General features: G+C 32.9%; 2 protein-coding genes across 3 annotated transcripts in view; both read right to left on the bottom strand.

The window, feature by feature from the left end:
* The window catches only part of LOC134710325 (golgin subfamily A member 5-like), a 104062-nt gene extending 100863 nt beyond the window's left edge, over positions 1–3199 (bottom strand). Inside the window, exon 1 of the mRNA XM_063570651.1 lies at positions 3088–3199. The gene's annotated coding sequence lies outside the window, so the exon portion shown is untranslated. The remainder of the gene's footprint in view (positions 1–3087) is intronic.
* Positions 3200–6710: 3511 nt separating this feature from the next.
* Positions 6711–13421, bottom strand: part of LOC134710322 (protein TALPID3-like) — a 178440-nt gene continuing 171729 nt past the window's right edge. For both annotated transcript variants that reach the window (XM_063570647.1, XM_063570648.1), the window contains one exon: positions 6711–12719. In XM_063570647.1, coding sequence (XP_063426717.1) covers positions 12352–12719 — 368 coding nt within the window. In that variant the 3' untranslated portion in view covers positions 6711–12351. The remainder of the gene's footprint in view (positions 12720–13421) is intronic.

Below are 13421 nucleotides of genomic sequence, written 5' to 3'. Positions count from 1 at the left end.
ACAGCTGGACACTGGTATCAACAGATGATTGACATACAAGCTCCTCCCAAATGATCATATATTTAGATTAATTACCATGTGCTTTTATTTACATAAGTTAATTATCAATTTACTCCCTGTTGTGATATGATAATTACTTTGTGATTTTTACAAACTGTGCAGAATGATATTTACTTCAAAATTATGTGATAAAAAAAATATCTTCAAAAAATCATTGTTAGACTGTAGTGCTACCTTAATTCATCACTATAATTTCATCATGTGGTATCAGATAAACGTTTTTAGTGTCAATATCAATAAAACACTATCCAGTTACGATTATCTTCCATTTTCGAATACCATAATTAGGTCTTTCCACTTTTCTGTGGAAAGACCAATTGTTTTTCTTCTGATTTTTTTTTTTTTTTTTTTTCTTCTTTCGCCTAATTACGTTCTTGCGATAAATATTTGTTTCGCAACATGTCGCTTAGATATTTGGTATATGATAACGAACAGTTTATGCGCTTTTGAAATTTACCCTGCGTAACCGAATACTTTTCTTTGTAAGAGTTATCTTCCCAAACACTGTTTTCTTTGTGTGCACAACTCCTTCGCAACCGTAAAAGATTATGACAAATTTATTTTACAAAATTGCTCGTTATATCCTTCGCATGATTTGTCCTATTTTGACCAAAGCGATATGAACGCTCCATATGAGAGTTATTTCCCCTTATGCATTTGATATAAGTGATATGCATTTCTATCTTGTAAACCATAAGTGCTAGAGACCTAGGATCTTTTGATTTGAGGTCCTTGGTACAAAACAATGAAAAATAGGTCAAGGTCATATTCTAATTTTTGAATTTGGCTTATTCTCTCTTATTTCAAGAAACTGTATAGGATAACGACAAATTATTTTACCTAAATTGTTTGTTGCGACAAGTCGTTACACGTAAATTTTGATTGCAAGGGTACGTTGAACGTAAAAGGGAGTTTTCTCCCCTCTTGTAGTAAAAAATACATGTATGGTGATATAAATCATTAATATAATCGTAAGTAACATTTTTCAAACCGGAAGTAACAAATTATCTCCCTTATTTAATTTTTTTCTTCTGGAAACAATATATTTTTGGAATCAGCTTACTAGGAGCTATCATTTGACGATTGAAATGACATTTTGAACTTAGTTTCACAACTTTCATATCAAAATACATTGTTTTGATGGAAAGACCTTCAATTGTTCTCTGAACAATTGGTTTTTAATTACGATTATCTTTTTTCCGAGTTACGATTATCATCCCGATTTTTTCAACGTCAATTTCAAAGCGCGTAGACAATTCCAGTGCACCGTTACGATTCAAATATGATGTAATGGTATAGAAAAACCTTGCAGCTGAGTAACTAGTGACAAAATATGCTACATTTGAGAAAAATGACTGTAAAGATTTTACCTATATCTGCCGTCGCCATATTGGGATAATCGTAATTGCAGTTACGATTATCTCTTTAATACCAGTGTTAGTGCAACCCCGGATTACAAACTGATATTGCCATCTTCAGACTTTTCAAAAGCCTTTGACACAGTAACCCATAAGAAACTACTATCAATGATGGGTGAATATGGAATAAGAGAGCCAATTAACAACTGGCTAAATATGTTCTTGACAAACAGATAAATGAAAGTAGTAGTAGGAGAACAACTTTAAGAAGTGATATTCGTCTCTGGTGTACTACGGGACACCATCCTAGAACCCTTACTCTTTCTTTGTCATATAAATGACTACCCAGACGCAATCAAAACTTCAGTCCCACTCTTTGCAGATGACTGTCTACAATACAGACCAATACAGACACAGAAAGACCATAACATCCTCCCGGTAGAAGATCTCAAGAAGCTAGAAGTATGAATAGTTCTTAATATAACGCTTCAAACTACTATCACATAAACTTCAAAATAAGGTTCAAGGTCAGATTAACCAAACTGGAAATACACATACACCGTACAATAATTCTATACACCAAATATGCTTTTACATTTACATTTACTTTTCTACATTGGCTAGAGGTATAGGGAGAGGGCCAGTTGAGATCTCATAAACATGTTTAACCCCGCCGCATTTTTGCGACTGTCCCAAGTCAGGAGCCTCTTTCTTGTGTAAAATTTGGAGTTTAGTATGGCGTCCATTATCACTGAACTAGTATATATTTGTTAAGGGGCCAGCTGAAGGACGCCTCCGGGTGCAGTAATTTCTTGCTACATTGAAGCACAGGCGCTTGGGTATATCAGGAACATATATATTAATAGATATACTGTTCCCAGGGTATATGATACAGAATTATTTTTTATAATTTTTGTTGTTGATTAAAATATTCAGTTTTCTATATTTATAATACGTATCTATCACTTCTGTGCATGTCTCACCTAGTTTCGAGAGATTTAAACGACTAAGAGAAAATACCAAAGGAGTAGGTTCAATAAGACCCCTTTTTGGCCCCAAAATATAGCCGTTTAAGAAAATTGTGAATATGTAATCGTGAAGATATTTATTGAAAAGTAGAGTACTTCTGCTACATAAATATGGGCTGTTTTTGACAAAACAATGCACATATATCGAGTACTAGCATCATTAAACCATGCTAAATTAATGAAATCTTCACAATTTTAGCGTTTTAGTTAAATTTTTAGACAGTTTTCGTCTTAAATGAAAGTGGCCGCATTCGTGTTCATCCATTATATTGAAATGTAAGTTGTATTTGATGATAATACATAATATATATATATATATAAAGGTCTAGGATGAACACGGATGCGGCCACTTTCATTTTTGACAAAAAACCATCTGAAAAGTGACGATTTTTGGCATATTTGATAGATTTTTCATATTTTAGCTTGAATCGGAGTGTTTTTAATGACTTAATCAGTTCAAATCTTTCACTTAAGCTAATTGAATCGATTAAAATAGACACTTTTAAGTATTTAAAAAGTGTCCTAAATCTTTCGTTAGATGAACTTGAAAATTAAGGCCGAAGTCAGCCCTTACCGGACCTACTCCTTTTACCAGTTTACTAGCCATACTAAGAACATCTAACGTCTGTGGGTTTACTTACTTACTTATCCTCTTCATCCCCAGTGGGACATAAGGCCACAACAAACTGCCTCCACTTATCTCTGTCCTTAGCCATGTACTGGGCTTGGCCCCAGGTGTAACCCATTGCTTCTAATTCTGCAGTAGGTCTTCGCCAGGTGATTCTAGGTCTCCCTGGTTTCCTTTTTCCTGGTGGTGTCCAATATAGAGCTGTTTTTGGTGTGCGGTGTTGTGGCATTCTCAGTACATGGCCTAACCATCTAAACCTTCGTTGTTTAATTTCTGCTGTTATGCTCTTAGCATTACATTTCTCCAAAAGGCTCTTGTTGCTGATCTTATTTGGCCAGAATATTCTGTTGATCTTTCTTAGGCAGCTGGTATGGGATGCATCTAATTTTTGAAGGTCACTAACTAAAACACGCCAAGTTTCTGAACCATACAGCAGGACAGATTTTACATTGCGTTGCTGTTGTAAATTCGCAGTTTGGTCCTTAAACTGTACTGGTTGGACTTCCAGATAGTATGAAGTCTTGCAAATGTTGCACGTGCCTTAGATAGTTTTGCCTTTATATCCTTTCCTGTTCCATTATCTTTACTTATGATGCTTTCAAGGTAAGTGAAATCTTCAACACTGTCCACTGGCAGATCATTGATTGTTATTGGTGTTGTATTTCTGGTGTTAATTGACATTACCTTGGTCTTCTTGGCATTGACATTCAGACCAGTTTGCTTTGCATAGTTGTTAAGTATGTTGGTCTTCTCTTGTAGGTGTTCACTTGTTGTTGATAATATGGTTATGTCATCAGCAAAATCAAGGTCTTCTAGCTGGTTAAACATGGTCCACTGGATACCCCTTTTTTGTCTGATGTTGTATGTCTTTGTATCCAGTCAATGGCCAGTAAAAATAGGATTGGTGACATAATACATCCCTGTCTTACACCAGATTTAACTTCAAATGAGTCTGAGATAGAGCTATCAAGGATGACACTGCATTCAAAGCTGATGTAGAAGGCTTTTATTAGCATCAAAATTTTTGGTGGAATTCCATACGATTTCACAATTTTCCAAAGAGTTTCTCTACGTATAGACCTGTATACTGTCAAAGGCCTTTTTGAAGTCAATGAAATTGATGAAAAGTTGTGTGTTCCATTCAATGCATTGCTCGATGATGTTCCTCAGAGTAAAAATTTTGTCAATTTACCCTCTACCTCTTCTAAAGCCTGCTTGTTCTTCTCTAAGCTTTTCATCCACAATTTTATCAATTCTTTTTAGCAGAATTTTGCAAAATACCTTACTAGGGACAGAAAGTAATGTAATTCCGCTCCAGTTGTCACAGTTGCGTAGATTGCCTTTCTTTGGTAATTTCACAATCAGGCCTTTGCTCCAGTCTGATGGAATGTCCCCTTCTTTCCAGATGACAAGGAAAAGATTGTGAAGTACCTTAGATGATGTATCTATGTCTGCCTTTAACATCTCTGCATGGATGGAATCGATGCCTGGTGCCTTCCCTGTCTTCAATGATTTAATGGCATTTCTTACTTCTTCTATAGTTGGTGGTTCTGTGTTGATGTTTAAGTCATCTTCTGATGGTTCAGGGGTAGCTAAGATATCAGGCTCAGGGCAATTTAATACCTCTTTGAAATGCTGGACCCACCTTTCTGCTTGTTCCCTTTCAGTTTTCAATGCTTTGCCATTTTTGTCGTTTACATGTGCTGTCTGTGCATTTGATGTTCCACAGAGTTGTTTGGTGATTTTGTAAACTGTACTCAACTCTCCCAGAATGGCTGCCTTTTTTGCTTCTTTTGCTAGGTCCTCCAGATATTGTCTTTTGTCTTTTCTAGCACTTCTTTTAATCTCTTTGTCTTTTGCTCTGTATGTTACTTGTAGTTGATCTTGTAACCTTTTTGACTTTGCATTTACTGATTTCTGTTTTATGGTTTTTCTTTCTTCAATTTTTTGCCAGGTTTCAGATGTTAACCAGTCTTTGTTCTGTTTTGTTTTGTGACCAACTGTCTTTTCTGCCGTCTTTACATAAATATCTTTGATATTATCCCACTTCTCTTGTACACTATCTTCTTCATCGTCAGAGTTATCTAGCACACTAAACCGGTTTTTCAATTCTAGGCAAAAAGCTTTCTTGACATGTGGTGACTTCAACCTTGCTGTGTCTAGTCTCTTTCTATTCTGGTTTTCAGTAGGTGCCTTTCTTAGTTTTAGTTTGATGGTAGCTTTCAATAGATAGTGATCACTATTTACATCTGCACCCCTGAGAACTCGTACATCTCTTAATGATCTACGCCACTTGTTGTTCGTCAGTATATGGTCAATCTGGTTAACTGTTCTTCCATCGGGGGATTTCCATGTTAGTTTGTTGATGTTTTTATGTGGAAAGATGGTCCCTCCTATCACCAGTTTATTACAAAGACAGAGATCGATAGCACGTTCACCATTCTCATTTTTCACCCCACAACCGTGTCTGCCCATTACATTTTCAGCATCAGTGTTGTCCGATCCTACTTTTGCATTAAGATCTCCCATTATTACCAGCATGTCATGTTGAGGTACTTTATAAATGGCAGTCTGCAGCTGTTCATAGAAATCATCCTTGGTCTCATCTTCAGCATCATTCGTCTGTGGGTTAGCATATGACATTATAGCGGGCATAACCTTAGAACATTAAAAATGACACCACCAAATTCAAAATTGATCACGGTGTTTTGTGGTAATGAGCATTGTATATAAGTTTCATATAATTTTGTTGAGGCAAACTAAAGTTAGAAAATGGTAGCAAAAACATCATGCACATTAGAAGTTGGCATTTTGTCAAAGCATTTTTCCATTTGTAGGCTAAAGGGGAGTAACTTTAGAATGGTAAAAGTGACCCCAGCAAAATTTAAATTGGACGTGTGTTTTGTGTTAATAAGCATTGTTTAAGTTTCATATCAATTGTTTGAGGCAAAGAAACCAATTTTGGGACGATTAATGCATTAGAATGAGGACATACAGTTGGAACCCCCCTTTTGTCCTGGTTTGGGACCCCCCTTTTTAAATGGCTGGATCCGCCACTGTTATATGTCTCTGATTTAACTTTACATTTTTGTAACAGAAGCTATAGGAAAAATAAAAACAATAAAAATTCTTTAAAAACATTTCCCTTATAGTTCCTGCATTGCACATAAGACCAAATAATAAACAGAATTGAAATCCCTGTAAACCATATCTTTTGAGGTTAAATAGATGTTCCATATTTTTCTAATAATTACAATTGCTTATTGGTTCTGATGTGTTAGAACATAAAAGACGTTTCATCTGTTTTGTTAAAATATTCTGAACAACTTGTGGAATACAACATCTTAAACTGTACTGTTGAATATCTTCCTATATCTGTTTAGTATAAATAGATTTTTTTGTTTGTTTGATGTGTTTGAGCTTTTGATTTTGTCATTTAATAGGAGACATTTCGCTTTGATTTTTCCTTGTAGTTCAGTATATTTGTTGTTTTACTTTTTTTGAATAAGTCCATTATCACTGAACAGGATTTATTCTTGCTTGGAACTGTGGCCTAATCTAATGTGATGTAGGACAGAAAGCTATAACTCTGTTTTAAGATAATATTTTTTTTCCTTAGAAAACATTACTCCAAGAATCTTTAATTTACATCTTTAATAATATAAAGTCTAATTAAAGATGTAAAACATCTAGCTTTAAAGCTTTAAAAAAATACCAAGATATAAAATGTATCACAGTAAAAAAAGTAATTACAAATGTTAAACAAGACGATTACAAAAGGTCTTGTGTTTAACCAAGAAACATCTAGCTGTTCATTTCTTTTCTTAAGAACAACTTTTCACAATCTTTTAATCTCTAAGTAGCGGACATCACTAATTGAACATAACTTTTATATAAATAGTAAATAGTTTTGTTTACAATTAAGTATAGCAGTACTCATATAAGCACCTTTTTTTTTTAATTCTCCCATTATTTTTGTTAAAAAATTTGTAAGGGTTCCGCAGAACCCAATGTCTTGCCTACTTTTGCTGTACCTACAAGGCTCAACAAGAATGAGGAAAACAATCAATAAAAATATCCCTCTTGATACTATCTTTTGATTGTAAGAAGCTTCTGTCCAAGTTTGGTAAAAAATTCAGTATAGTTTATGAATCAAATAAATGTTTTAAAAACTTTAACTGCAGACTCTTTGTAATGTTAACTGGAAGAAAAACTAAGTCCATTTATAAGTAAAATACAGATACACAGGTACCAAATATTAACAAAATTTCCTTTCTAGATACATTTGTACTAGCTTTTGATCATAAACAAGCTTCTATCCAAGTTTGGTACAAATTTAAAATAATACACATGTATAAGAAAATTATTATTTTTTTAAAAAATTTAACCACAGAGTGAATATGTTGTTTGCTAGCAGAAAACCTAAGTCCATTTAAAAGTATGATACAAAAAAAAACTTGTTTATTTTTCTACAAAACGTACTTCTGGATACTATCTTATGATCATAAACAAGCTTCTGTCCAAGTTTGGTACAAACCCAGGATAGTTAAAGAAAGTTTTTAAAATTTTTAAAACTTTAACCACAGAGTGAATGTAATGTTTCCCCCGCAAAAAAACTAAGTCCATTTATAAGGAAATAACAGAAAAAATGAAATTTTACTTTTGCAAACTTTACTTCTGGATACTATCTTATGATCCTAAACAAGCTTCTATCCAAGTTTGGTAGAAATCCAGTATAGTTTAAGAAAGATATTCAAATTTAAAAAACTTTAACCACAGAGTGAATGTAATGTTTCCCCGCAGAAAAACTAAGTCCATTTATAAATAAAATACAGAAAAAAATGGATTTTTTTTTTACAAAATTTACTTCTTGATACTATCTTATGATCATAAACAAGCTTCTGTCCAAGTTTGGTAGAAATCCAGAATAGTTTAAGAAAGTTATTAAATTTTTAAAAACTTTAACCACAGAGTGAATATTTGTGGACTAAGCCGCCGCCGCCGCCGCCGACGGAATGTAGCATCGCTTAGTCTCGCTTTTTCGACTAAAGTCGAAGGCTCAACAAAAATGTAACAATCCTATAGTATTCCTATTCTACAAATTTTTAATTGATCTTGCTGACTGATAATATCCATTCTCAGCGGAGTCAAGTGATATGAAAACAGAGTCAAGTGAACAGAGTCAAGTGATATGAAAACAGAGTCAAGTGATATGAAAACAGAGTCAAGTGATATGAAAACAGAGTCAAGTGATATGAAAACAGAGTCAAGTGATATGAAAACATAGTCAAATGATATGAAAACAGAGTCAAGTGATATATAAATAATTGCTAGAATCTAAGGGAATTTAGGAAACATGTTCTGTTGACAAGGAAATAAACAATGTCTTCATAGGTAAAATAGCGATAATCAGATTATTATTGGTCATCTTTTTACTTTCATTGTACCAGCTTAAGCAAGAAAATCAATCTTGTTGAGATAAGCATGAATAAATATCAAACAGTTTCTAAATAATATAAATGAAATGCTCCACTGGGTGCAGCTTAATGTGACTACAAGGGTCTGCATAGTTGGGGCAAGTGTGGACAACTTATCCAAGCTTGATACATCACTGAACTTGGATTGTGATTAAAAATATGACACAGCATTAGTTTATGACATAGACACATAGACTGAACTCCTTCAAAGAACTAAAAAAATAAATTGGACTTTTACCTTTTATGGTCCAATATTCAATATATATATACAGGGTTCTCACTAAGTCGAATCCATGAGTCCTGGACTCATCAAAATCTGTCTGGACTCACCATTTTCAATCTGGTGAGTCCACAGATGTATCAAGATTGAAATATTTTGTATAAAAGAGGGACGAAAGATACCAAAGGGACAGTCAAACTCATTAATCTAAAACAAACTGACAACGCCATGGCTAAAAATGAAAAAGACAAACAGAAAAACAAAGGTACACATGACACAACATAGAAAACTAAAGAATAAACAACACGAACCCCACCAAAAACTAGGGGTGATCTCAGGTGCTCCGGAAGGGTAAACTGAACACAGTTAAACACAAACTCATCATTTTACAGCAAAATGTAAAAGGAAATCTGAATTTAATGTCATTTCATTGCACTGTTAGGAAATGGAGACTATTTTCTTCTTGATGTTGGACTCATCATGGCTAAAAATGACAAGTCCCGGGACTTGCGGTCATAAAACTTTCGAGCACAATTTTTGTTCTCAGACTCAAGATTCTACTAATCAAAATACTGGATTTTGTGTTTCAAGCACTTATTTTGTTTTCGAGGACTGAGTAAAGTTTTATGACCGAGAGCCCTGGACTCACCTCTAAAAAATCCTTAGCGAGAACCCTGTAAATACACAATTATATTCACCATAATACCTATTGAAATACATTCTTCTTTGAATGTGATAGGATTACCTCCCTTATGCTGCTTTAAAATTATCTTATAGTCCATTAACCAGGAAAACCTTGTTTTGCCCTTTTTTTGCCCCAAATTCCTAAGTGGTTTGAGCCATATACCCACAAAGTCAATCCTAACCATCCCTTTGTTGTATGGAAACTTGTATAATTTCAGAGAGATTCATACACTTAAACACAATTATTGTCTGGAAACTACTAAAATGCTTATTTGGGTAACCTTTTTTGTCCCCAGAGTCATCCCTAAACTGTTAGGACCATAACCCCCAAAATCAATCCCGACCTTTCTTTTGAGGTTATAAACATTGTGTATAAATTTCATGGATTTCTATTTACTTATACTAAAGTTATTGTCTGGAAACCAACTGTTCCTGGACGAAGCAGATGACCACAAGGTGATACCAATATATAACCACAAAAATATTTTTGGGGTCTGCTAAAAATAAAGTTAATCCAATTTATTTACTTTTGTTCATTAATCAGGAAACCAATGCATACTTATATTTTAAACTAAGTCTTCTGTGCTTGATTTAATAATTTTTTACGCATCCATTTCGTGTTGTAAAAAAAAAAGTTTCATTTTGTCAGTGTTGTTGTGAAAAAATGGCTGCTAATTAATGGTCGTGTTTAGAAGCTGAAGTTTATCAATTGTCACTTTTGTAAAATGATCGTGCTGTGAAGCTCAAGTTTACACACCTTTGTAAACAATCAGCAAAGAAGCATGGATATTCAGGTAATGTTTAAGTTGACTCTCTCTGCCAATTTGGTTTTCCCCTTCACACTTGCGTAATTGCAATTACAGAATTTTTATGAGAAAGGTAACTGCAAACAGAAAACATGTTGGTTAATTGTTGGTTTGAAGCAAACAATTCAGAAAAATTAATTTTCTTCTGAATTTGGACAAATTAAAGAATTTTCTTCAGAAAAAAGTATATGTACATGTACTACAGGATTTCGCTTTATTTTTTTTTATAAATGAACTTTATCATATACTTAAAAGAAAAATGAAATAAAAAAATGGGGTCACTGTTCATTTAAGCTCACAATCTGCCTCTGGAAGAAGTATACATCTTCCTTAATTTCCTTTTTTTCTGTTGAGCTAATAAGAGAAATAGAGGTAATATCGAAATAAAAACTAACCTAATTACAGAAATTGCTTAAATTTTACAATTGCTTAGTTTATGTACAGCTTATTTGATAACAATAATAAAAAATATAGGTCACCGATAAGTTAAAAAAGATATTTCAAATCAATGCCAAAAAATGGCATTTTTGCACCAAATGGAGATAATTTAGAGCTTTCTAAATGATATAAACATTTTAAAAGTCATCTTGGGCCAAATCGAATCATTTTTTGGGGTTGATTTTTGTCCCATATCATAAAGTAATAACTAACAATGTAATAGATAAAATTTGTAATGAAAAAAAAAAGTTTTAATTTTTTGCTGAAATTTTTGTACCCACGAGCCACCTTAAAGACATGTGAGAAAGTCAAATATAACTTTATATGTCAAAGTTTTATTCAAAAGTGTTGATTTTTACATCTAGGAAAGAGATTTGGGCGAAATTTTACAAAATCAACCAGATTTCAACCAAATTTAGGACCAGGAAAGATAGAGCACAGACGCCAACAAATTTAATATCTATTAAGTTAAATTTATAATATTATTTATTTATCAATATATAAATGTATAATATTATTTATTTATTAATATATAAATGTATAATATTATTTATTTATTAATATATAAAATGTCTTTACATACATTATTTCAAAAGATCTTTTTTGTGGATATATGTGCTATCTGTTTTCTGTCCACTAATCAATGGAATTTTACACATTTACAATGATTTTTTCATGGAAACTTTTGACTTCGTGAATAAAATGCAGGTACATTAATTTTCAACAAATGGCCTTTTTCCTTTTTAGTCACTGTGTTACCTATGATTCATGATTTATTGTGATATTGGTCAATAACTCCTTATTTGATATTTAAGGTGGTACCCAACACTTTCACTAAAATTAATTTGGCTTGTTTAATTTTCATGAAATTTTGTCGAAGTATTTACTTTGACACTTTCACAAAAATATAAAAATTAAAAAAATTTTGAACCAACTGTTTTGTCAGAAAAATTACACTGGTTATATAGCAATTTGACAAACACCAATTTTGATCATTGAGAAGCTTAATATTTCTTTTACAACACAACATAATTAAAACGTTTAGCTGAATTTACAGAGTTATCTCCCTGTAGTGTTAGGTACCATCTTAAGCTACATAAGGAACCATTTTAGTGCCTGATAAAACCTACTCCTTTAAAGAAGAAAAATCAAAATAAACCTACTAGTATTCATTTTGTATTACAATGAGGCCATGGTTGAAAATCACATATAAATATATAAAATAAAATAACTGTTGGATATGTCAAAATTGTAAAATTTTTCCTAGCTATTTTTAAAAATTAAGGCTGATCCTTATCAGTTAAAACTAAACCCAAAAACAAAATTAATACTACCGATACATTTAAAGAATTAGATGTTTACAATGAGGAAATAGTTCATTCACCTCACCATTGAGGAAGGAAATTAAAATTGACTACTTACAGTGGATTCTTTAATATTTGTTGGTTACTAATTTTCGTGGATTTCTTTGAACCACAAATTTAATGTTCAACTAATGACAAATGCTAAAGGTTTGTATAAAGACTTCGACAAAACCACGAAAATTAATGTTCACGAATATGCAAGTTTTCCACAATCAACGAAAATTAGAAACCACAAAAATAAAAGAATCCACGGTATAATTGTTTGGGACAGTGGGTATACAAGTTCTTTTATTTTGTATTTCTATCTGTAATGTCAATTTCAGATAGCTGACTGCCATCATTCGAATCTTCTGTTGTTGGTAATGTAACAGACATTTTTAATTTAACAGGCTCTTCAAAGTTATCACTTTTTTTGTAGTCATCTTCCCTTTCATTGTAATCATCTTCTTCTTCAAAAGAATAAGTTAGTCCAAGAGACTGGCTTCTTTCAGTTCTTGATGGATTCATATATCTATATTCTGATGAATCTCTGTATGTACTTCTGTCTATTGACTGTCCAGACCGAATCAGCTCCCCAGAGTATGTCAGATAACCAGACTGCACAAGAGTATCTAAACGCATTTGATCTGGAGTATATGCATGTGAACTCAGCTGATCTGTTAATGAAATAAAGCAATACAAACATAAAATGTATGTATCATTGTCATTTTGCTTAGTTTCTTTCGTTGCCTATTTTGACATCCGACTCAAACTTCTTTCAAACTGAATTGTACTGTGTGTATTGTTGTGTAATTGTTTATTATACATTGGCTAGAGGTATACAGGGAGGGTTGAGATCTCACGAAACATGTTTAACCCAGCCCTTTTTTGCACCTGCCCAAAGTCAGGAGCCTCTGGCCTGTGTTAGTCTTTATTTTAGTTGATTTATTTGTTTTGAAGTTTAGTATGACACCCATTTTCACTGAACTAATACACTTTATGTTTAGGGGCTTACTGAAGCCTGTCTATGGTGTTGAAATTTTCTTGCTGTGTAACAGAAACCCCCTTAATTCTAGACTGGAGAAGTTTAGGGATGTTTGCTTCTTTCTCAATTTTGAAATAACAAGCTTCTTAGACTGTTATACATTGATAGTTCATAAATACCATAAGTAAGAAAGTAACTAGAGGCTCCAGAGAGCCTGTGTAGCTCACCTGTATTTACTGATGCTTTGGAAATCACGTAAAATAAGGTTAAAATTATAATTTATAGTTTAAGATATCATTAGATACTATAATAATATCTAAGATAATAGCAAAAAACTGCAAAATTTCCATAAAATTACTAACTGAGGGGCAGCAACCCATCAACTGATTGTCGG

The sequence above is a fragment of the Mytilus trossulus genome, chromosome 3, assembly GCF_036588685.1.
Source record: "Mytilus trossulus isolate FHL-02 chromosome 3, PNRI_Mtr1.1.1.hap1, whole genome shotgun sequence".
Lineage (NCBI taxonomy): Eukaryota > Metazoa > Mollusca > Bivalvia > Mytilida > Mytilidae > Mytilus > Mytilus trossulus.
The sequence above is the reverse complement of the archived record's forward strand: the minus strand, read 5'-3'. Positions and strand labels throughout refer to the sequence as shown.